The sequence below is a fragment of the Hemiscyllium ocellatum genome, chromosome 29, assembly GCF_020745735.1.
Source record: "Hemiscyllium ocellatum isolate sHemOce1 chromosome 29, sHemOce1.pat.X.cur, whole genome shotgun sequence".
Classification (NCBI taxonomy): Eukaryota; Metazoa; Chordata; class Chondrichthyes; order Orectolobiformes; family Hemiscylliidae; genus Hemiscyllium; species Hemiscyllium ocellatum.
Window position 1 is genome coordinate 14,546,481 of NC_083429.1, and position 22,025 is coordinate 14,568,505.

General features: G+C 42.0%; 1 protein-coding gene across 1 annotated transcript in view; it reads left to right on the forward strand.

Moving 5' to 3' along the window:
* Nucleotides 1-22,025, forward strand: part of endou (endonuclease, polyU-specific) — a 66,503-nt gene that overhangs the window by 26,182 nt on the left and 18,296 nt on the right. The window contains exon 7 of the mRNA XM_060846724.1: nucleotides 13,143-13,256. Coding sequence (XP_060702707.1) covers nucleotides 13,143-13,256 — 114 coding nt within the window. The remainder of the gene's footprint in view (nucleotides 1-13,142; nucleotides 13,257-22,025) is intronic.

A 22,025-nucleotide genomic window follows, 5' to 3' on the forward strand; every position in this document is an offset into this window, starting at 1 on the left:
AATCTATGTCTTGGAAAGTATTCTGTATCTTTCTTAATGGGTTTAATCTGTATTATCTCTTACCCCAACGCTTGAATTTGGGCTTTCTGAAATTGGGTACAGTGTTGTAGTCACTAGTACCCACAAATACCATTTTCTCATTTCTTTATAATGTTTCATGTTGTAATAACAAATGACCCTCTAATAGAAAAAGTCAAAATTCTCCAGAAATATGTCGTTTCATCTCCCTGCTCTGCAGCAAGAAATTCATATCATTTAATATTCAACTGACCATTTTATCATAAAAATATATTTCAAATTTTAGATTAGATTACTTACAGTGTGGAAACAGGCCCTTCAGCCCAACAAGACCACACCGACCCGCCGAAGCGCAACCCACCCATACCCCTACATTTACCCCTTACCTAACACTACGGGCAATTTAGCATGGCCAATTCACCTAACCCGCACATCTTTGGACTGTGGGAGGAAACCGGAGCACCCGGAGGAAACCCACGCAAACACGGGGAGAACGTGCAAACTCCACACAGTCAGTCGCCTGAGTCGGGAAATGAACCCGTGTCTCAGGCGCTGTGAGGCAGCAGTGCTAACCACTGTGCCACCGTGCCACCCACAAATATGTCACTACATTTTGATCTGACTGCAAAAAATGCTGGATTCCTGAAAAACAAGTGAGTACCTCAGTATTGATAAGTGTCCTCCAGTAATTCCATTATCCCCATGTCTGCATGGGTTTCCTCTGGGCACTTTGGTTTCCTCCCACAATCCAACAATGTGCAGGTTAGGTGAATTGGCCATGCTAAATTGTCCATATTGTTCAGGGATGCGTGGGTTAGGTGCATTAGTCAGGGGAAATATAGAGTAATAGGGTAGGCGAATGCGCCTGGGTGGGATACTCTTCGGAGGTTTGGTGTGGACTTGTTGAGCCAAATGGCCTGTTTTCATAATGCAAGGATTCTATTCCATTCTAAGTGCACCAGAAATAAGCAAACAAGAAATTTTCTTGACCAGGTCACTGAAGGGCAGTACAAATGTGAGAGGGCTAAATGAGCATGTACAGGTATACATAAAGGTACTCACCTATAGGTATGTGAAGGGAAAAAGCTTAGTGAAGACAAATATATGTCTCTTGCAATCAGAAACAAAGAACTTAAAATGAACAACAAAGAAATGGCAGACCAATTAAATCTTTTGGTTGGTGTTTACAAAGGAGGGCACAAATAGCATCCCAAACATTTTGTGGAATATATGGTCCAGTGAGAGAAAGGAACTGGAGAAGATCAGTATTTATAGGGAAATGGTGTTGCGGAACATAATGGGATTGAAAGCCAACAAAACCCTGGAACTTCACAATATATATTCTAGAATATATGTGAAAGTGGTCCTAGAAATAGTGAGTGCACTGTTGTGCATCTTCCAAGATTCTATAGACTTTGAAACAGTTCCCATGGATTGGAAGGTAACTATTGTAACCTCACTATTTAAAAAATGAGGGTAAGAGAAAATGGGGAAGTATAGATCAGTTAACCTGAAATCAATAGTAGGGAAATTAATATAGTTCATTATAAATAGCAGAGCCCTTGGGAAAAACAGTGAAAGATTTGGAGAAAGTCAGCATAGATTGGAATTTCTTAGAGGAATTAACTAGTAGAGTTAAGGGGTGATCAGTGGATGTGGTTTACTTGGAGTTGTTAAAGGTTTTCAATATTGTATATATGTGAATTGGAAGTAGTGTACTTACATCGATAAAGAACTGCTGACAGACAGGAAACATAAGGTAAGAATAAACAGGTTGTCTTTTAAATGGCAGTAATATAGATAATTGGCAGTATGGTACCATGTGAATTAGTATTAGGACCCCAGCTATTCACAATATATATTGATGATTTTGCTGAGGGAACTAAATGTAATATCCCCACATTTATAGAGCTAATAGAGCTGGATAGATAGGAGGATAAACTGAGAGGAGGATGCAGAGTAATGCTCAGTGTGAGTTGCTCAGTGTGACAAGTTGAGTGAGTGGGTAAATGCATAGCAGATGAACTATAATATAGATAAATGTGAGATTATATACTTTTGTAGCAAAAGCAGGAAGGTGGGTTATTATCTGATAGATTGAGAAAGGGGAAGATACAATGAGAACTGGGTTTCTTTATACACCAGTTGCTGAAAGTAAGTAGACAATGTGCAGCAGACAGTGAAAAGGTGTGAAGACATGAATTAGGTCAGTCAGGCCTGAGGTATGGCATTTAGGAAGATAGGAAAGGGTGAAGGAGTGGTTTTGTTAATTACAGATATAAATAATAGATAGTAATAACATAAATTGGCTTAGTCATAGTGTTAAGGATTTAAAGAGGGTAGATTTCTTGAAATGTTTCCAGGAGAGCTTTTTGTACTAATGATGAAGGCCACAAGAGCCACATAGTGCTGGATATGGTTCAAGGGAATAAAATCAGACAAGTGTTGGATGTGGCAGTGAGGGAACATTTAGGCGATAAGACCATAACATGGCATGGTTCATATTTGTTCTGGGAAAGGGAAAGATTGCTTGAAAAAGATTGCTTTGGATTGGGGGAAAGCAGATTTCACTAAAATAACGCCGGATCTGGCCATAGTAGACTGGGAACAGCTCCTTGCGGATAAGCCTACAGTACAGCTGTAGGGACATTGAAAAAGAAATAAGGGGGAGTACATGTTCAACATGTATCCTTTTGAGGGAAATCTGGGAGCAATATGTTCAGAGAACCCTGCATGTCCCAGACAATTCAGAACTGGATGAGGAAGAAGAGTAGGGCTTTTACTGGATAAATGCGAAATGATGCATTTTGGAAGGTTGAACTTGAAAATTGAGTACAGGATTAAAGACAGAATTTTTGGCAGTATGGAGGAACAGCGGGATCTTGGTGTGCAGGTACATAGATCCCTTAAAATTGCCACCTGGGTGGACAGGGTTGTTAAGAAGGTATATGGTGTTTTGGCTTTCATTAACAAAGGGATTGAGTTTAAGAGCCTTGAGATCTTGTTGCAGCTCTATAAAACTTTGGTTAGACCGCACTTGGAATACTGTGTCCAGTTCTGGTTGCCCTTTTATGGGATGTGGATGTGGATGCTTTGGAGAAGGTTCAGAGGAGGTTTACCAGGATGCTGCCTAGAATGGAGGGCTTATCTTACGAAGAGAGGTTGACTGAGCTCGGACTTTTGTCATTGGAAAAAAGAAGGAAGAGAGAGGACCTAATTGAGGTGTACAAGATAATGAGAGGCATAGATAGAGTTGATAGCCAGAGACTTTTTCCCAGAGCAGAAATAGTAAACACGAGGAGTCATAGTTGTGGTTCTGTTTGCCGAGCTGGGAACTTGCTTTGCAGAAGTTTCGTCCCCTGTCTAGGTGACATCCTCAGTGCTTGGGAGCCTCCTGTGAAGCGCTTCTGTGATCTTTCCTTCACCATTTGTAGTGGTTTGAATCTGCTGCTTCCGGTTGTCAGTTCCAGCTGTCCACTGCAGAGGCCGATATATTGGGTCCAGGTCAATGTGCTTATTGATTGAATCTGTGGTTGAGTGCCATACCTCTAGGAATTCCCTGGCTGTTCTCTGTTTTAAGGGGTCATAGTTTTAAGCTGTTTGGCGGAAAATATAGAGGGGATGTCAGAGGCGGGTTCTTTATGCAGAGAGTTGTGGGAGTATGGAATGCGTTGCCAGCAGCTGTTGTGGAAGCGAGATCATTGGGGATATGTAAGAGACTGCTGGACATGCATATGGTCACAGAAATTTGAGGGTTCGTACATGAGGTTTACCTTACATAAGGATCAATGGTCGGCACAACATCGTGGGCTAAAGAGCCTGTTCTGTGCTGTACTGTTCTATGTCCTATGTTCTATGTTAGCAAGTCCAAAGGGAGCAATTCAGCTGTAGCTGTAGTGGAACTGTAGAAAGGAACTTAAGAAAGCAATTAGAAGAGCAAAAATGGGGCCTAAGAAAAGACTTGGAAATAGGATTAAGGAGAATCCTATGATATTTTATAAATACATTAAAGGGAAGAATAGGGAAAGGAGTAAAAGGAAAATAGTAGGGTCCATTGGGGACCAAAGGGGCAAACTGTGTGTGAAGCCACAGGGTGTAGGAAGGGTGTTAAATGAATACTTTACTCTGGTCTTCACTCTGGAAAAGGACAACTTAGATACAGAATTCAGGAAAAGGGACTGTGAGGAACTTACACGGATTGGCATAATAAATGGGGAGGTATTGGAGTTTTAAAAGCAGTCCATTTCCCCAGCCTGGATGAATTGCAGCCAGACTGCTGTGGGAGGCAAGGCAATCAATTGCAGGAGCACTGACACAAATTTTCAATTCCTCTCTGGCGACAGGGGAAGTGCCAGGAGAATGGCTAATGTGTTTCTTCTTAAAGAGGATTGGTACAAGTGAACCCTGGAAATTATAGAGTGGTAAGGCTCACATCAGTTGTAGGGAAACTATTGGAGAAAATTCTGAAGGAGTGAATTAATAACCACTTAGAAAGGCATGGGTTAATTAGGGATTGTCAACACAGCTTTGTCAGAGGGAGATCATGCCGAACAGATTTACTTGATTTTTTTTGTAAACTTAATGAAGTGTGTGGATGAGTTTCAATGGATTTTAGCAATGTTTTAATAAGGTTGCAGACGGGAGACTGGGAAGGTTAAAGAACATGGAACTGAGGGAAACTTGGTGAGAAATCAAAAATTGGCTTAGTAAATGGGACACAAGAAATAGTTGTAGAAGGCTGTTTGAGTGACTGAACCTGGTATATAATGGTGTTCTACGAGGATCATTATTGTTTGTTATATGCACAAGTGATATAGTTGAAAATATGAGGGGATTGTTCAGACGACGTTAATAGTGAAGATAGTTTTAGTTTATAGGAAGATATACATGGATTGATCAGATGGTATTTAACCCTATAAGTATGAGATGGTGTGCTTTATAGAATAGAATCCTGACAGCATAGAAACAGGTCCTTCAGCCCAACAAGTCCACATCGACTCTCCGAAGAGCGACTCATTCAGACCCATTCCCATACTTTACATTTACCCCTAATACACCTGACCTACACATCCCTGAACACAATTTAGCACAGCCAATTCACTTAACCTGCACATCTTTGGATTGTGGGAGGAAGCCGGAGAGCCCGGAGAAAACCCATGCAGACATGGGGAGAATGTACAAACTCCACACAGGCAGTCACCCAAGGGTGGGATTGAACCCGGGTCCCTGGTGCTGTGAGTAGCAGTGCTAACCACTGTGCCACCTTGGAAGAAGAAGCATGTTGAGGGAGTATTTAATGAATGGCAGGAGATCAGGAGCTGAGAAAACAGGAATCTTGGGGAATGATTCACAGATCACTGATGTCTGCAGCATATGTGAATAGGATAGTTAAGAAGGCATATGGGGCACTTGCTTTCAACAGTCATGGCATAGAGTAGAAGAGCAAGAAGGTAATGTTGAAATTGTACAGAATGTTGGTCAGGCCACAACTGGAGCATTATATGCAGTTCTGGTCACTAACAGACAATGTGACAGGAAGCTTTGGAAAGGGTTCAGAGGAGATTTGCTAAGATGTTGCCTGGTATGGAGGGAAGTCTTATGAGGAAAGGCTAAGGGACTTGAGGCTGTTTTCGTTAGAGAGAAGATTGAGTGGTGACTTAATTGGGACATATAAGATAATCAGAGGGTTAGATAGGGTGGACAGTGGGTGCCTTTTTTCTTTAAATTGCTTTAAATTGAGGACTGATAAATATAGGACAGATGTCAGAAGTAGTTTCATTACTCAGAGAGTCGTAGGGCATGGAACACCTTGCCTGCATTAGTCTTAGACCCGCCAACTTTAAGGGAATTTAAATGGTCATTGGATAATGATATGGATCAAACTAGAATAGTATAAGTTGGATGGGCTTCAGATTGGTTCCACATTGAGGGCTGAAGGGCCTGTACTGCGCTGTGATGTTCTATGTTCTATGTTCTATAACACTAGAGGGGATGCGGAGGAGATTCACTAGGATGTCACCTGGGATGGAGAAATTGGGCTATAAGGAGAGACTGATGGGCTTAGATTGTTTTCCTTAGAGCAGAGAAGTCTAAAGCGAACATGATTATACTGTACAAGATTTACGAGTGATATGGACAAGGTGAATAGAGAACAGCTGTTCCCCTTGGTTGATGCATCAATCATGAGAGGAAATAGTAAGGGGCAGAAGATTAAGAGGGGATTTACGAAAAACCTCTTCACTCAGTGGGTGATGGGCATCTGGAATGCATTGCCTGGGAAGGCTGGAAACCTTACAAACTTTATAAAATATTTGGATGAGTACTTCAAATATAATAACATTCAAGGATATGGGACAGGTGTAGGAAATTGGGATTAGTGCTCTTTTAGTGGTAGTTATGTCAGTGCAGACTCGATGAGCTGAAGGGTCCTTTCTGCACAGTATGAATCTATGAGTAGACACAATAGAGAGGAATGATCTAAATTGAGGAATTCAGGATACAGAATCTGTTTGGGATAGAGATAAGGAATAATCAAAGCAAGAAGTCTCTTGTGGGAGTTGAGTGTAGGTTCCCTAACAGTCACCACATTGTAGGACAGGATATCAAGGAAAAAAATAATGGGACACAAAAACAGAAGTTGCTGGAAAAGCTCAGCAGGTCTGGCATGTCTGTGAAGAGAAATCAAAGTTAACATTTCGAATCTGGTGACCCTTCCTTAGGGGCTTTTCCAGCAACTTCTGTTTTTGATTGTGATTTACAGCATCTGCAGGTCTTTTGAGTTTTTGTTAAGAAATAATGGGAGCTTGTCAAAAGTGTACATCAATTAATATGGAGGAATTTCAAATCTACTAATAGACTGGAAAAGTCAGATATGCAAAAGTAGTCCAGATGAGGAATTCATTGAATATTTTTAGGATGTTTCTGTCCAGTGGCACCAACCCAAGGAGCAGACTATACTGGACTTGGTTTGGACCAATGAGATAGGATTAATTACTGACTTTATAGTGAAAACACATCTGGTTAACAGCGACCATAACATGATTAAACTTTACACATAGTTCAAGTGAGAGAAGTGTGGCTAGAAGTCAAGTATTTTGAGTGTAAACAAAGGCAATTATGAGGGTATAAAAGCAGAGGTATCAAACATGAACTGGCAATTTAGGTTAAGGGATAGGTCAACCGAGATATTGTGGTACTAATTTAGTTGGATATTCCACAGAATACAGAATAGGTAAGTTCCAACAAATAAGAATAATTCATAGGCATGAGTAGTCTATGGCATGTTGAAAGCTGGAGGGCCTTTTTGTTTGCTTCATTGTTGTTTTTTACAGAATGGGAATAAATTCTGAAGCACTGAGCTCAGCCTATCAGACAACCTACATGTGCAGCATTCTGAACTCTTCAGGGGTGTTAGGCCTGAAGAAACATTAGGCAGCGCTAGGCATTTTCTCCCAAGCAGGTTTGAAGAGGCAGCAATCTTTTCAACTCGATGCTCTGGAGTGAAAATTCTAGTCTGGGTGAAAATTCAATACATTTAAAACTTCAAGCAATAGTAGTTCTAGGATTGTGTCTTTACTGTCAGACGAGAATATGCTGGCTACATTTTCTCTATTCATTGGAGCTTCAGTCTGCTACTAGAATAATTTTAGGTTTCATTTCTGTCTGTGTTCCTGCCATTGTCTTTATGTTCTAGTCCTTATCGACATGATACTTACAGGCTATTTCCAGTATCTACATGCAAGGAGACTTATCTATGGCAATATGCTTGTCCCATAGGTAAATTACTAAATTCTGGAGAACCCCACAGTAGTACAGTTGAAATTGATAATGATTGGGATTCAGAGTGAGCTTGATAATTGGTGGACGTTTGTTTTTTGGACTGGAGGTCTGTGACCAGTGGAGTTCCACAGGGGTCGGTACTGGGTCCACGTTTGTTTGTCATTTATATAAATGTTTTGAGCGAGAATACAATAAGTTTGTAGTTGACAATAAAATTGATAGTGTGGTAAGACAGTGACGAAGGTTATCTAAGGGTGTGCCATTATTCAAGAAGGGCTGCTAAAGAAAAACCTGGGAACTATAGACCAGTAAGATTAACATTTGTGGTAGGTAAGTTATTTGCAAAGATTCTGAGGGATAAATTATACGTGCATTTGGAAAGACAGAGTTTTTGTTACAGTTCTTTAATGAAGTGACCAGGAAAGTTGATTAGAGTAGGGCAGTAGATATAGTCTGTGTGGATTTCAGTAAGGCCTTTGATAAGGTTCTCCATGATAGGGTCTTGGGACCCTCCAAAAACATGGGATCAATGTGGATTTCACCAGTTTCCTCATTTCCCCTCCCCCAACTTATCCCAGCTCCAACCTTACAACTCTGCACAACCCTCTAGAACTGTCCTACCTGTCCATCTTCCTTCCCATCTATCTGCTCCACCCTCCTCTCTGACCTATCACCTTCACCCCCACCTTATATACCTATCGTATTCCCAGCTACCTTTCCCCCAACCCCTCTCCACTCCCATTTATCTCTCAACCCCCTTGGGCCACTCCCTTATTCCTAATGAAGAGCTTATGCTCAAAACATCAACTCTCCTGCTCCTCAGGTGCTGCCTGACCTGCTGTGCTTTTCCAGCACGACACTCTTCTGCTCTGAAAGGTTAGATTACATGGAAACCAGGGCAACTGGCAAATTGAATACACAATTGGCTTGATGGTAGGAAACAGAGATTAATAGTGGTAGGATGTTTGTTGGATTGAAAGCCTTTGACTAGACAGCGGGAGGTGCTGGGCATATTGCTGTTTGTTATCTATATCAATGGTGTAGATGAGAATGTACAAGGGATGATTAGCAACTTTGCAGATGACACTAAAATAAGTGGTAATATGGTCAGTGAAAAAGGTTATCATAAATTGCAGCAAGTTCTTGAACAGCTGGGCTGAGAAATGGCAAATGGACTTTAATGTAAATAACTGTGAGCATTTTGGAAAATCAAATCAAGGTAGAAGTTCCATGGTGAATGCTAGGATTTAAAGAGTGTAGTGGAACAGAGGGACCTTGAAGTTCAGGTGCACAGTTATCTGAAAATGGAGTCACAGGTAGACAGGGGAGTGAAAAAGGCTTTTGGCACACTGGCCTTCATCAGTCAGGACATTGATATTGTAGGGGTAGTTGTGCTACAGTTGTACAGAATGTTGGTGAGGCCGCATTTGAAGTATTACGTTCAGTTTTGGTCACTTTGTTAAAGGAAGGATGTCATTAAACTGGAGAGAGCACTGAAGAAATATACAGGGATGTTGCAAGGACTCAAGGGAGTTATAGGGAGAGGTTGGACAAGCTAAGACTTTTTTCTTTAGAGTGTATGTGACTGAGGAGGGATCTTATAGAAGTATATAAGATCATAAGAGGTATGGATAGGGTGAATGCACTTGGTTTTTTTCCTAGATTTGGGGAATCAAGGGCAAGGGGGGCATCAGTTTAAGGTTAGAGGGGAAAGAATAAAAGTGGACCTGAGGAGCAACTCTTTTACACAGAGGGTGGCACGCATATGGAATAGGAGAAAGTGAGGACTGCAGATGCTGAAGATCAGAGCTGAAAATGTGTTGCTGGAAAAGCGCAGCAGGTCAGGCAGCATCCAAGGAGCGGGAGAATCGACGTTTCGGGCATGAGCCCTTCACATCCTTGAAGGGTTTCAGTAGATTTGTCAAGCATGATTTCTCGTCTGGAACTCCATGCAGATTGTTTATATTAGATTAGATTGCCTACTGTATGGAAACAGGCCCTTCAGCCTATCACTTCCACACAGACTCTCCAAAGAGTAACCCTCCCAGACCCATTCCACTACCCTATATTTAGCCCTGAATAATGCACCTAATGCAATTTAGCATGGCCAATTCACATGTCCTGCACATCTTTGGATTGTGGGAGCACCTGGAGGAAACCCACTCAGACATGGGGAGAATGTGCAAACTCCACACAGACAGTCGCTTGAAGCGGGAATCAAACCCGGGTCCCTGGTGCTGTGAGGCAGCAGTGCTAATCACTGAGCCACTGTGCCACTCATACTGATACAGATTCACCAATCTATAATTCCCTGTTTACACTCTACCCCCATTTTAAAATAACGAGGTAACATTCACTAGTCTCCAACCTGTAGGACTTGTTCCAGAGTGTTCTGGACCAAATCAAGCCTCCTCAAAATATATCAAGGAGTTAACCTGGACTTTTACAGGAAGACAAGATGTTGTGTTTCAGATGTGACTTGATTGGTCCACCACCAGGCTTTAAGAAAAATACTTTTTATTCTTAAAGCACAGTTAAAGTAATAACACAAAAAGAAGAATTGGCAAAATTTTAATTCTATTGAAATACTTACTAAAATAACATATTTAGTATTCATCAATTTAGTAATCATCAATTGCTCTAATATAGCAGTGTCCCATTAAGATACCCTTGGCAAAGGGAAATTCAGAAAACAGGTTTTCCTCACATGCTATCTCCTTTCTAGTCCAGAAGAAAGGAACACTCAAAGAAACAATCCAGCAGTAGGGAAACAGCTTAAGCTTTTTGCTGCAGCACCAACAGACAACTCCAAACCTCAACTAAAGCAAAACTATAAACCTGGGTCTGCGTGAGTCTGACTCCAGCTATTTGTACTTCTTTCATCTAATATTTTTAAAACACTCAGAGAGCTCAAAGCTGTTTACTCACTGCTTCTGAAGTAGAGATTCCAAAACTAATGTATAAACATCTCTCTATAAGAACAAATCTCTCTTAAAACTGAAATAACTACACAGAGGCCAGCTTCCGTCACCAAGTCACCCTTTATTTACTTTTGCACAGCACACTGTCTGGCCAGCCAGCTCAGAGTCAGTCCTTAACTGAGGAGATTCTAATTTTTTTAAAATCTTTTTCCCACATGACTGTCAAACAGCAGCAATGCTTATTTCTCCCCAGCACCCATGTAATGTGTGAGTAGGTGTTAGACACAGTGAAGAAGCATCGAGTGCAAAGAACTTTATTTGTATTCCACCACCAGGAATGTGACAAGCAGTGCCATATTCCTTAAGGGCAAACCTTGCATGAAAGAAAAAGTGAAGGTCAGGGCAGGGGCTAAATCAAAATAGAGTTGGCAGGGGAAACAAAGCATGGCACGCTCCGCAGTGCCCAGTTTTCCCTCTCCAGGTTATATTGGTCAGCCAAGGCTTTCCAGATTGTCCCAGGTTAACAACCCCAACCAAGAACTTTGTAGTTAACGAGGCCAATCTGATTCCAATCATACAAAGACACAGTACCATCTCAAGAGTCTAAAGAATCTTGGAAGATGACCACCAATGCATCCACTATTTCTAATGCTAATTCCTGAAGTACTCTGACGTGTTCATTATAAATCTATGGGGATTTACCAGCCTACAATCCCCTCAATTTCTCAAAGACCACTTCTTTACTAATATAGATTTGCTTTAGTTCTTCCCTGTCACTGAACTCTGTGTTCCTCGACATTTCTGATAAGTTATTCATGTCCTCCTTTTTAGAGACAGAAGTGAAGCATAAATTTAGTTGTTAGCCATTTCTTTGTAAACTACTACTATATAAGCCATGAAGCAGTGAGAAAGATAAAGAAGCACAATTCTGCAAGCAACTTAGACAAGCTTAAAAACTATAATTACCTTTTTGTATTTACATGGGATGTGGGTATCATTGGCTCGGCAAGCATATATTGCCTATCCCTCTATGCCTTCGAGAAAAAACAAAGATAAGCTGCTTCCTTAAACAATTGCAGGTCATTTAGTGTATGCACAGTGGCACAGTGGTTAACACTGTTGTCTCAGTTATCTGCCTCAGATAATTGGCTGTGTGGAGTTTGCATATTCTCCATGTGTCTATGTGGGTTTCCTCTGGGTGCTCCGGTTTCTTCCCACAGTACAAAAATATGCAGGTAAGGTGAATTGGCCATGCTGAATTGCCCATAGTGTTAGGTGAAGGGGGTAAATTTAGAGATATGGGTCTGGGTGTGTTGCTCTTTGGAGGTTTGGTATGGACTTGTTGGGCCGAAGAGCCTGTTTCCACACTGTAAGTAATCTCATCTCAATCTCAATGCCATTAGGGAAAGAGCTTCAAGACTTTGATCCAGCGATGTAAAGAAATGATAATATATTTCCAAGTCTGAATGTTGAGTTGCTTGGAAGAGAACGAGCAGGTGGTGGTGTTCCCATACATCTGGCCTTGTTCTTCTAGTTGGTAAAGATCATGGGTTTGGAAAGTGCTGTTTAAGGAGCCTTAGTGAATTTCTGCAGTGCATCTTGTAGATGATACACACTACTGCTATCGTGCTAGTCAAACCATGGCAGAACCCAACTGAGTTTCAATGTGCAGGTTATTACTCTAAATGCTTTCCCACCAATAAGGTTAAACTGACTGGCTTATCCTTAATCCTCTTTTGAGCAATAATGGAATATTTTCAATTCTCCGCCTCTGATACCTTATCTGGGTCTGATGTGGATTGGAAAATTGTGGCTGTGTCTGCACAATTTCCATCCTTTGTAATGTAAATTGTGATATATATAAATAACATATTTTAATATTTACCACAGTTGCTCAATATCAGATGGCCATTCATACTGCATCAGCGACAGCCGAAGAATAGATTGTTAACCTTAACATTGAACCACAACCACGTACCCAGCCATACCAATTTATTTTACAAAACACTTAAATTTTTGCACTTTTTAAAAGCAATATTCTGTTTGTTTATTTTTATGACTACAGTGAATTCTTCACATTATGCCTAATCTACTATCTTGTTGCACTCTCACTTATCCTGTTTATCTGTTTGCAACATTTTTGTGCTATCCTCACATCTTGCATCCACATAACTTGGCAATGTCATCAAGTTTGGAGATATTAGTCAGTGTCTCTTAGTTAAAATAATAAAATTGCAAATAGATGGGGCCCCAATACTGACCCTTGTGACACAAGCTGTCATATGGAAAATATTGTTGTCTTGTTATTCATGCTAATATTATTATTCCATGAGACCTAACCTTGTCCACTAATCTTGAGTGAGACACTTTACAGGACACCTTTAGAAAGTCTTTTATAGCATATGTCTTATTTCTTGTTCACAGAAATGTATAATTCCATCGCAGAGTTTGAGGAGGACCTGAAAAAGATGTGGTTTGGTCTCTACTCTAGAGCCAACAACGTTCTTGATTCCAGCGGCTTTGAACATATTTTTTCAGGTATGCAATGGTTTTGAAAAGTCTGAGTGAACTTCTCACATTCATTATTGCAGCACCTGACACTGAAAATCACTGCCACACCTTGAATATAGAGATTAGCTACCTTAGTGTTGTAACAACCCAAAAACTCAAAATAGGGTTTGACATCTTTGCCATCACACACACTCTCACCATTAGATTCTTCTTCACACATTCAACACAAAATTCGCCAGCACACTCACTGCTAGATTCATTCTCACTCACTCACCAGTAGTTTCTCTTTCCCTACATTCACCATCATATTCTCACCGACACAAATTCTCATGGGAAGAGTGACGGTGATTAGCTGTCCATGTAGTCGTCCAGTCATCCTTATTCCTATGTCGGTCTTCTTATTATTTTCCTATATCAGCATGTTGAGAGCTGTTATTACAGGTGGGACTTGAGCCCAGGTCACCTGGTTCAGAAATAGGAACACTGCCACAAGAGCTTGCACAGTCTGTTTGGCTGTGCAATTTTAATTCCCTAAGGTGACCATCTAATTTCCTTCTGAAATCATTGATTCTGTGTCCTTCCCCCTTATGGACAGTAAGTTCCAGGTTGTTAAAACTCATTGCATTGAAGGTTTTTCCTCTCATCCCTCTTGCACACTTGCCCAAAACCTGCTTCAAGAATCATATAGTACAGAAGAAGGCCATTCAACCCATTGTCTTTGTACCAGCTCCCTGAAGGACTACCCTTCATTATTTTAAATCTCATTATTTTAAATATATCCTTCTAAATGTAAGTTTCTAAATATATCCAGTAACTTTCAAATATATATCCAGCTCTATTGTGAAACCTCCTATGGAATCTGCCTTCACTACTCTTCCAGGCAGTGATTCCAAATGCAAGCAACTTTGAGTAAAGGTGGAGTAAGTAGCTCATGTTGTTCCTCTGTTCAAAAAGGGAACTATGGATAATCCAGGAAATTATAGACAGGTGAGTCTCGCGCCAGTGGTTGGGAAGCTGTTGGAGAGGATTCTGAGGGATAGAATTTATGCAAATTTGGAAAAGCATGGCCCAATTAGGCACACCACAAATTAGAGGAACAACGCCTCATCTTTCTCCTGGGCAGCTGTTAGAAATGAAAATTCACTTCTAAATAATCGCTCTGGACAAATTCAAGAGAACAAAGATTTTATTAACAAATTCTGCAGAATTGGACGCCTTCCCAAAGAAAAGCGTACCCAAGCATTACAGCGATCTTTCTTATATAGCAATTTGGAGCCTCCCCTATGGCCCCTAGAGGTCACGAGGGTCATTGCTTTACAATGATCTCATTTCTTACAGAGAAAGCATATGATCATGTCCTCATTGTCTCGAACTCCAGCCGCATAACCCACTTCCCTGTCTAATGATATTTTCAGCCCTTGAACTTAGCAACCGTCTCGCACCTTGTACTCTTATCTGGTTGTTTTTGCACCATATTAGCAGAAGTATTGTCTCGCTCAAGGTTTCGTTATTTTGCAAAGCTGACCCCTTGCCCCCAGCTAGCTTGTTTTTCTTACTAACTGCTTACATTGCAATACTGATCGTTAGAAGATCAATCTTTACGTAAATTAGCCCAAACGTTAACATTTCCTTAAAATAAACAGCCAGTATATATAAAATAAAGTAGCAAGACATACCACATATTTAGTTTGGTTGTATACTAAATGTCTAGGGTACCATGCACATCTTAATAGCTTCTTGTTGCATAATAAAGCAAATCTAAATCTCACAACTCCACCCTTTTTCTTTTTAAGATGTGCATGCGTAACAGAATAGGCTGAATTACGGCTCAGGGAGGTCCTTCTGTCTTTTCAATAGTAAAACTTTAAGTTCATGAGTACCATGTTGGGGTATGGCAATGGCTTGCATCTGGGCGATATGGCGTTGGATCAATACCCTAACACAAGGAACCAGACAGGGAATAACAAGGAACAGGGCCCCGACACCCACCATCATTATTAATGCCATGCGCCACCAGCCACCCCCAAAAAGCGTGTTCCACCAACTAACGTCCCCTATAGGTCGCCACGTCTGGACAGGTACATGGGCTATTTTACGGATGTCCCGGGTGATTTTTAGGACAGCCTCGTAGTTATCGTCTATCTCCAGACAACAATTTGTCGTGTTAAACTTCCCGCAGACACCCCCTTCAGAGGCAAGCAGGTAGTCTAAAGCAAGACGATTCTGATATATTGCAGCCCGCATTTGAGACTGCTGTCTAGCCAGTAATTCCAATGCGAAGGCGGTTTTGTTGGTGATTATTTCCATCACCGCCTGCAAGCGAATGATGCGATTAAGCATATAAATTGGAGTTCTGTAACCCCAAGAGCCATCCTGAGCCCAACTTGCTGGCCCATAATACTCAATGATACGGGACGGTGGCCAATCTGCGCCCCACTTGGCCAAGTGGATGTCTCCGTACTGGTGGACATTCCACTGACTAGCACTCCTACGCTTCCGTGCTAGCTTTCCGGACCTCCGTTGCAGGGAGTCGAACAACTTAACCCCCAGGTCAGCCCCTTGATCACGTGAGAGGAGAAAGAACTCCGGTCTGACTATACCGAGGAAGCATAAGCCACCCCATTTCTCGGGCAACCTGGAATACGCCAGATCCCCACAAATCCAAAATAAACCATCGGGAGCCGGACCCCCTCCACTGTCCCTGGCAACACCGTCCCACGCCTCCCTAATTCCCGGCATTCCCGCATAAGGGCCAGAACCACTGCAATTCCAGGAATCAGAGGTGGGATGCAACCGCCTGCAGGTGAGATCCCCTTGTTGGGTGATAGACAACCCAAGGGGTTGTTTGGTGAGAAACCAACCCAAGGGTCGGGGCCACCAAGTGTCCGTGGTGAGATTCAAGACCTGCTGACAGGGGCTGTCACCAACTGGGCGGGACCCTTGTTTCCCAACGCAGAAGTGGCCCGCCGGGGTATTCTGCAATTTCCAGACTTGATAAATTCTGTTCGTGGAGTAAGTCCAATTGTATTCAAGGATTTCCTGAACGTCCAAACTCTCCCCTGTCCACGGCCATTGCTCGGTCATATGCGGACCCCCACAAACCCAACAGCTCGTCACATTTAAAATTTTGGCAATTTGAGACGTGAAGTCAATAAAGAGATTTTTCACAACATCAGGAAGAGTAAGCCGACTCTCAATGTCCTCGTAGAGGGAGGAAACCTTGGCTGAGGCGGCTATTCTGGCATCGTAATTTGGAATCGATTTCTCTAAACCGGGATATATTTCCTTAACCCGGTCAAAGTGGTCCACTGCCGAGCCAGTAAAACTGATACAGAGCCATTGTGCCATAAGTGGACAGTCTATATTTCCACTCGTGTAATATCCCAGGCTGAATACCTGGTAGTAATGTTCCCCATCCTCCCAACATGGTATCATTTTCTCCCGGTTGTAACAGGCATCACTTATTTTAGTGTGAAACACAAAAGACCCCGGAAAGACATGGTCTCCCCATTTCACAGTTTGGCGGCATTTGTCGCACGGCCTGTTAGCCATATCCCAGCTGTCTTTTTTTAATGCAGACCCATTCGTGTTCTTCCCAAATACATTCAGGGACCCTCCCCTTAGGCCATCCATTATATCCCTTATTTAGCATTTGATAATACAATTTCCCATCCTCCCAACATTCCTCCCGGGACTCCTCATCATGGCAAAGGGAGAAGAAATTAGGATCTCCCAATTGAATTATAGCGCCGCATTTGGCACATTCCCTTTTAGTTCTACTTTTGTCTGTTTCCAGTAATGCAGCATGTCCCTGTAAACTGTCTGCTGACATACACAACCATTCGTAATTCATAAAGGGGCAATGATAGGCCCTAGCCCTAGACAGACCGAGGTATCCCCTGTTTTTTACTTGATAGTATAGTTTTCCTTTTTCCCAGCACTTTTGTTGTGGGTACATATCATAACAGCGAGTATTATTAGCATAAGAGGAGTGGGATACAAAGGATCCGCGTAACTCTAACTCAGTGTCCCACACCCGAACCCTAGAGCGGCATTTATCACAGTTACCAGTCAATTTCCCCACTAAAAGGAAGGCAAATAATAATACAGTATGTAGCAAAAGAGTCCCAAGAGAGTTCATTTTTGATGTTTCTTTGACTTCACCACCAACGGTCTGTCTCCGGCCTCACACGACCAAGAGTCCTCTTTGGGCGGCGACACCTGGCCTTTTAGTCTGGCGGCGTGGGTCCACCCTTTTTCTTTTGTTCGTATGGCAACTTCGGTGGTGAGTAACACCTGAAACGGTCCTTCCCAGAGTGATTGGAGTTTCTCTGGTTTCCAGGATTTTATCGAAACCCAGTTTCCCGGTTCCACTTTGTGGAGGTGGATATCGAGTGGAGGGGTCTGAGTCAGGAATCCCTGGTGGAGTAAACGAGAAACAGCGAAGCCACATATCTCATGACTCACGCTCTAGGTGACAAACACTCAAACATTCATGCACTAACAAACAGATGAATTCAAGCCAGACCACAAAGTGTTAAACTGCTTGTTAGCTGAGAAGCCCTTTTTTTAATAAAAAAAAATCCATACACAAACACAAATTCTCACATCCACAGAGACTTTTTTTTTACAATCAAATTTGCACGCACAAAGACACACATAAATCTTCACCAACACAAAATTCCTACGGTGGGGGGCGGCCCACACAGACATAAATATTCAGGTTTAGATAAAGACCGTATTTATCCAACTCCTTTTGTCTTTCATACAGTCCTCCCATACTACTGCTACCAGTATCTTAGCCTTCCGTTCCTCCGCCATTATGCCTCTCTATACAAATACCTTCTGAACCTCCTGTAACAACTCCGACTCATTTCTACCGCTCCCGTCGTCTATCTTCTGTAACTTCTTCTGGATATCAGGCCATGCCTTTGTCACGAAGTGAACCTTTACCATCCGTCATCCTATTTCCCCATCTGGGTCTATACCCGAACATTTCCTAACCGACTCCTTTAATCTGTGTAAGAATGGACAGGGAGACTCGTCCTTTCCCTGCCTCAGGTCGAAAACCTTGGCTAACTTTCGCTGTTTGGGGATGCAAGTTTGTATCCCTCGGATTATAAAATTTTGCATGTCTAGTATATTATTTCACTTTTCTATATTATGGTTGTCTCAGTTAGGGTTCTGAAGGGGATATTTGTCCTCACCCCTAACCATCCCCCTCCCATGCCAAATTGTCCGGCAAGCTTAATACCGGTGCTGTTACTAGTTTTTTAAAAAAATCTCAATTAACACTTTCCCTATTCAGTATCCCCATATAAGTCTCCTTTCTCCCCCAGTAAATAGTATATTCAAAAATAGACATTATCTCAGCCCACATATATAGACTGGGCCTCAAACATTAATTAATTTGTTCTGACAATCCTATCGGATTCTCATCCAGGACCGTCATTTCCTTTTAAATGTTCCGACCTCCCCACTGGTGAGGGGGTCACACACAAATCCAATTTCCTTGTCCCCTATCGGCACTTTTTAAGAAATATTGTAATGTTCCAAACTTCTCATATCCTCAAACACCAATTTAATAATTCATGCTTGACTAACTTTAAAGCCTGTTCCTAAACTGTAAACATATATATATATCCATTTATTTAGTATTTAATATTTAAAATATAAAATACATACAGTTCCCAAATTTTAAAACCCACTGTAATCACCCAGATTTAGTATCCTAATTTAGATCCAAAATTAGTTTTCTTGTGTACTCCTAACTATTTCTCAATTACAATACTTTAGGTCATAAAATAATCATAACTGTCTTAGCCGAATCCAAGGTCTCAGATAATAACTATGGAAGTCCTAACTACAACTGTCCTTCACATAGTGAAAATAAATCATGTTAAGTTTTCATAAAAATCACATTTAAAACAATCCTGGAACTCAAGTTCCAGTGAATAAAACTTCCTCATTCAATCACCAACAAACAAATGTGCATTCAACCCGAATCACAGAGAGTTAAATGTTTTGCAAGCAGTTCTCTCTCTCTCTTTCTCTCTCTGTCGGTCTTACTGCAAACTGCTGGTAAAAAAAACTTCAGTTGTCTTATATCATTTGAGTTTAATGAGGCTACAACAAATCCTGTGGTCCGTTCCCCAACCGGGACCTCCCGTGCGGGGACAGTCTCACGACTTCTTTATCCCCTTTTCTCCTCATGTCTCTCTCTCTCTCTCTGTTTCTCTCTGTTTTAGTCTTGGATTATATTTATTCTTTAAATGATCATTTAAAATTTGACAAACCCAATCCTCGTCCGATCCAAATTTTGGCCACCAAACTGAATTTCCCTGAATCGGTTGTTGTGCCCATTTTTTCGCAAAATTTAACCATTTTTCGTCTAGACTTCCCCTTTTCTTTTTCCATGACCCCAGTTACGTAACATTCGTCCTAACGGGCTATCATCCGGCACCCCCTTGGATTCTTCATCAGGCAACGGTTTAGGCACTCTTGTGCCCCCGTTTCCCATACCGAAGATAAGTACAAGCAAATAAACCGCCCGTGCGAGAAACAAGAATATCCCACACTCACCGGATTTCCTTATGATCGACCAGGTAGCGGCAACAGGTAATCAACCCTTGGTAACTGACTGAACGCAGAGTCTCCGGTACGTAAACAACACCAAACAAGACAAGGTGTCCTTGAGTTTCGCATCAGTCAGAGACCAAACCCTGGTAACTGATTGAGCGCAGAGACTCCGGTACGTAAACAACACCTGACACGACAAGGTGTCCTTGAGTCCTGTGCATCAAGCAGAGACCAAACCCTGGTAACCGATTGAGCGCAGAGACTCCAGTACGTAAACAACACCTGACAAGACAAGGTGTCCTTGAGTCCTGTGCATCAAGCAGAGACCAAACCCTGGTAACCGATTGAGCGCAGAGACTCCAGTACGTAAACAACACCTGACAAGACAAGGTGTCCTTGAGTTTCGCGCATCAATCAGAGACCAAACCTGTCCGAACGCAACAGAAGAAATCTGTGCCTACCTGGCTTCGGTGCACCGAAATTACTCGATCCCCTGCCCGTTTTTCCCTTTATGACTGGCCAGTCTCCTCCCTCTTTGTTCTCCTGAGCCTCCCGGATACCACTCGCTCAAGCCGCGAAGCGGGACGGCGAGTAAGGAATCGGGGACTACCGAACTCGGTAGGGTGCACCGTCTCCGATGTCCTTCCTCGAGCCCACCGCAGCCGGAGTGTGGACCCGGACGAGCCCCCAAGTTGTTAGAAATGAAAATTCACTTCTAAATAATCGCTCTGGACAAATTCAAGAGAACAAAGATTTTATTAACAAATTCTGCAGAATTGGACGCCTTCCCAAAGAAAAGCGTACCCAAGCATTACAGCGATCTTTCTTATATAGCAATTTAGAGCCTCCCCTATGGCCCCTAGAGGTCACGAGGGTCATTGCTTTACAATGATCTCATTTCTTACAGAGAAAGCATATGATCATGTCCTCATTGTCTCGAACTCCAGCCGCATAACCCACTTCCCTGTCTAATGATATTTTCAGCCCTTGAACTTAGCAACCGTCTCGCACCTTGTACTCTTATCTGGTTGTTTTTGCACCATATTAGCAGAAGTATTGTCTCGCTCAAGGTTTCGTTATTTTGCAAAGCTGACCCTTGCCCCCAGCTAGCTTGTTTTTCTTACTAACTGCTTACATTGCAATACTGATCGTTAGAAGATCAATCTTTACGTAAATTAGCCCAAACGTTAACATTTCCTTAAAATAAACAGCCAGTATATATAAAATAAAGTAGCAAGACATACCACATATTTAGTTTGGTTGTATACTAAATGTCTAGGGTACCATGCACATCTTAATAGCTTCTTGTTGCATAATAAAGCAAATCTAAATCTCACAGCAGCCTACAGCTCGGAAAACTCCAATTTCAAGTAACTCCCTTCCCAGCCTCTCCTCCCCATTTCATTCCTCCCTGCCACCAAATGGATTCATTACTCCTATTGACCAACCAGTTTGTACCCTTCACTTATCCCCACTTCACCACCCTGCCCCCACCACCCCTTTATCTGCAGCTCCCCCTATATCCACCCCCAGTCCTGAAGAAGGGTTACACCTGAAACATCAACTTATCCACCTCCTGATGGCTTGCTGTGTTCTTCCAGCCTCCTGCCTGTCTACGGTGACTTGGCAATTTGAATTCTAAATTGGCTTGCCCATAGAAGACAGAGGGTAGAGGTAGAAGGGTGTTTTCCATGACTAGTGGTGTTCCACAGGATTCTACACAGGGATCTCTGCAGTTTGTGATTTATAAAAATGACTTAAATGAAAATGTAGATGGAAGGGTGGTTACTAAGATTGGTGGACTAGTTGATAGTGTAGATCTGTTACAGATAGCGTATGGAGATTAATCCAGGCAAGTGTGAAGTGTTGCATTTTGGGAAATGAAATGTTAGGGGAAAGTCTACAGTTAATGGCAGGCCTCTTAACAGCATTGATGAACAGAGGGATCTTGGGGTTCCAGTCCATAGCTCCCTGAAAGTAGCCACACAAGTAGATAAGATGGTGAAGAAGGCATATGACACGCTTGCCTTTATTGATCGGGACATTGTGTATAAGAGTCAGGAAGTAATGTTGCAGCTTTATAAAAATTGGTTAGGCCATACTTAGAGTATTACATTTAATTCTGGTCACCACACTACAGAAAGAATGTGGAGGGTTTGGAGAAGATGGAAAAGAATTTTATCAGGATGCTGCCTTGATTAGAGGTTATGAGCTTTA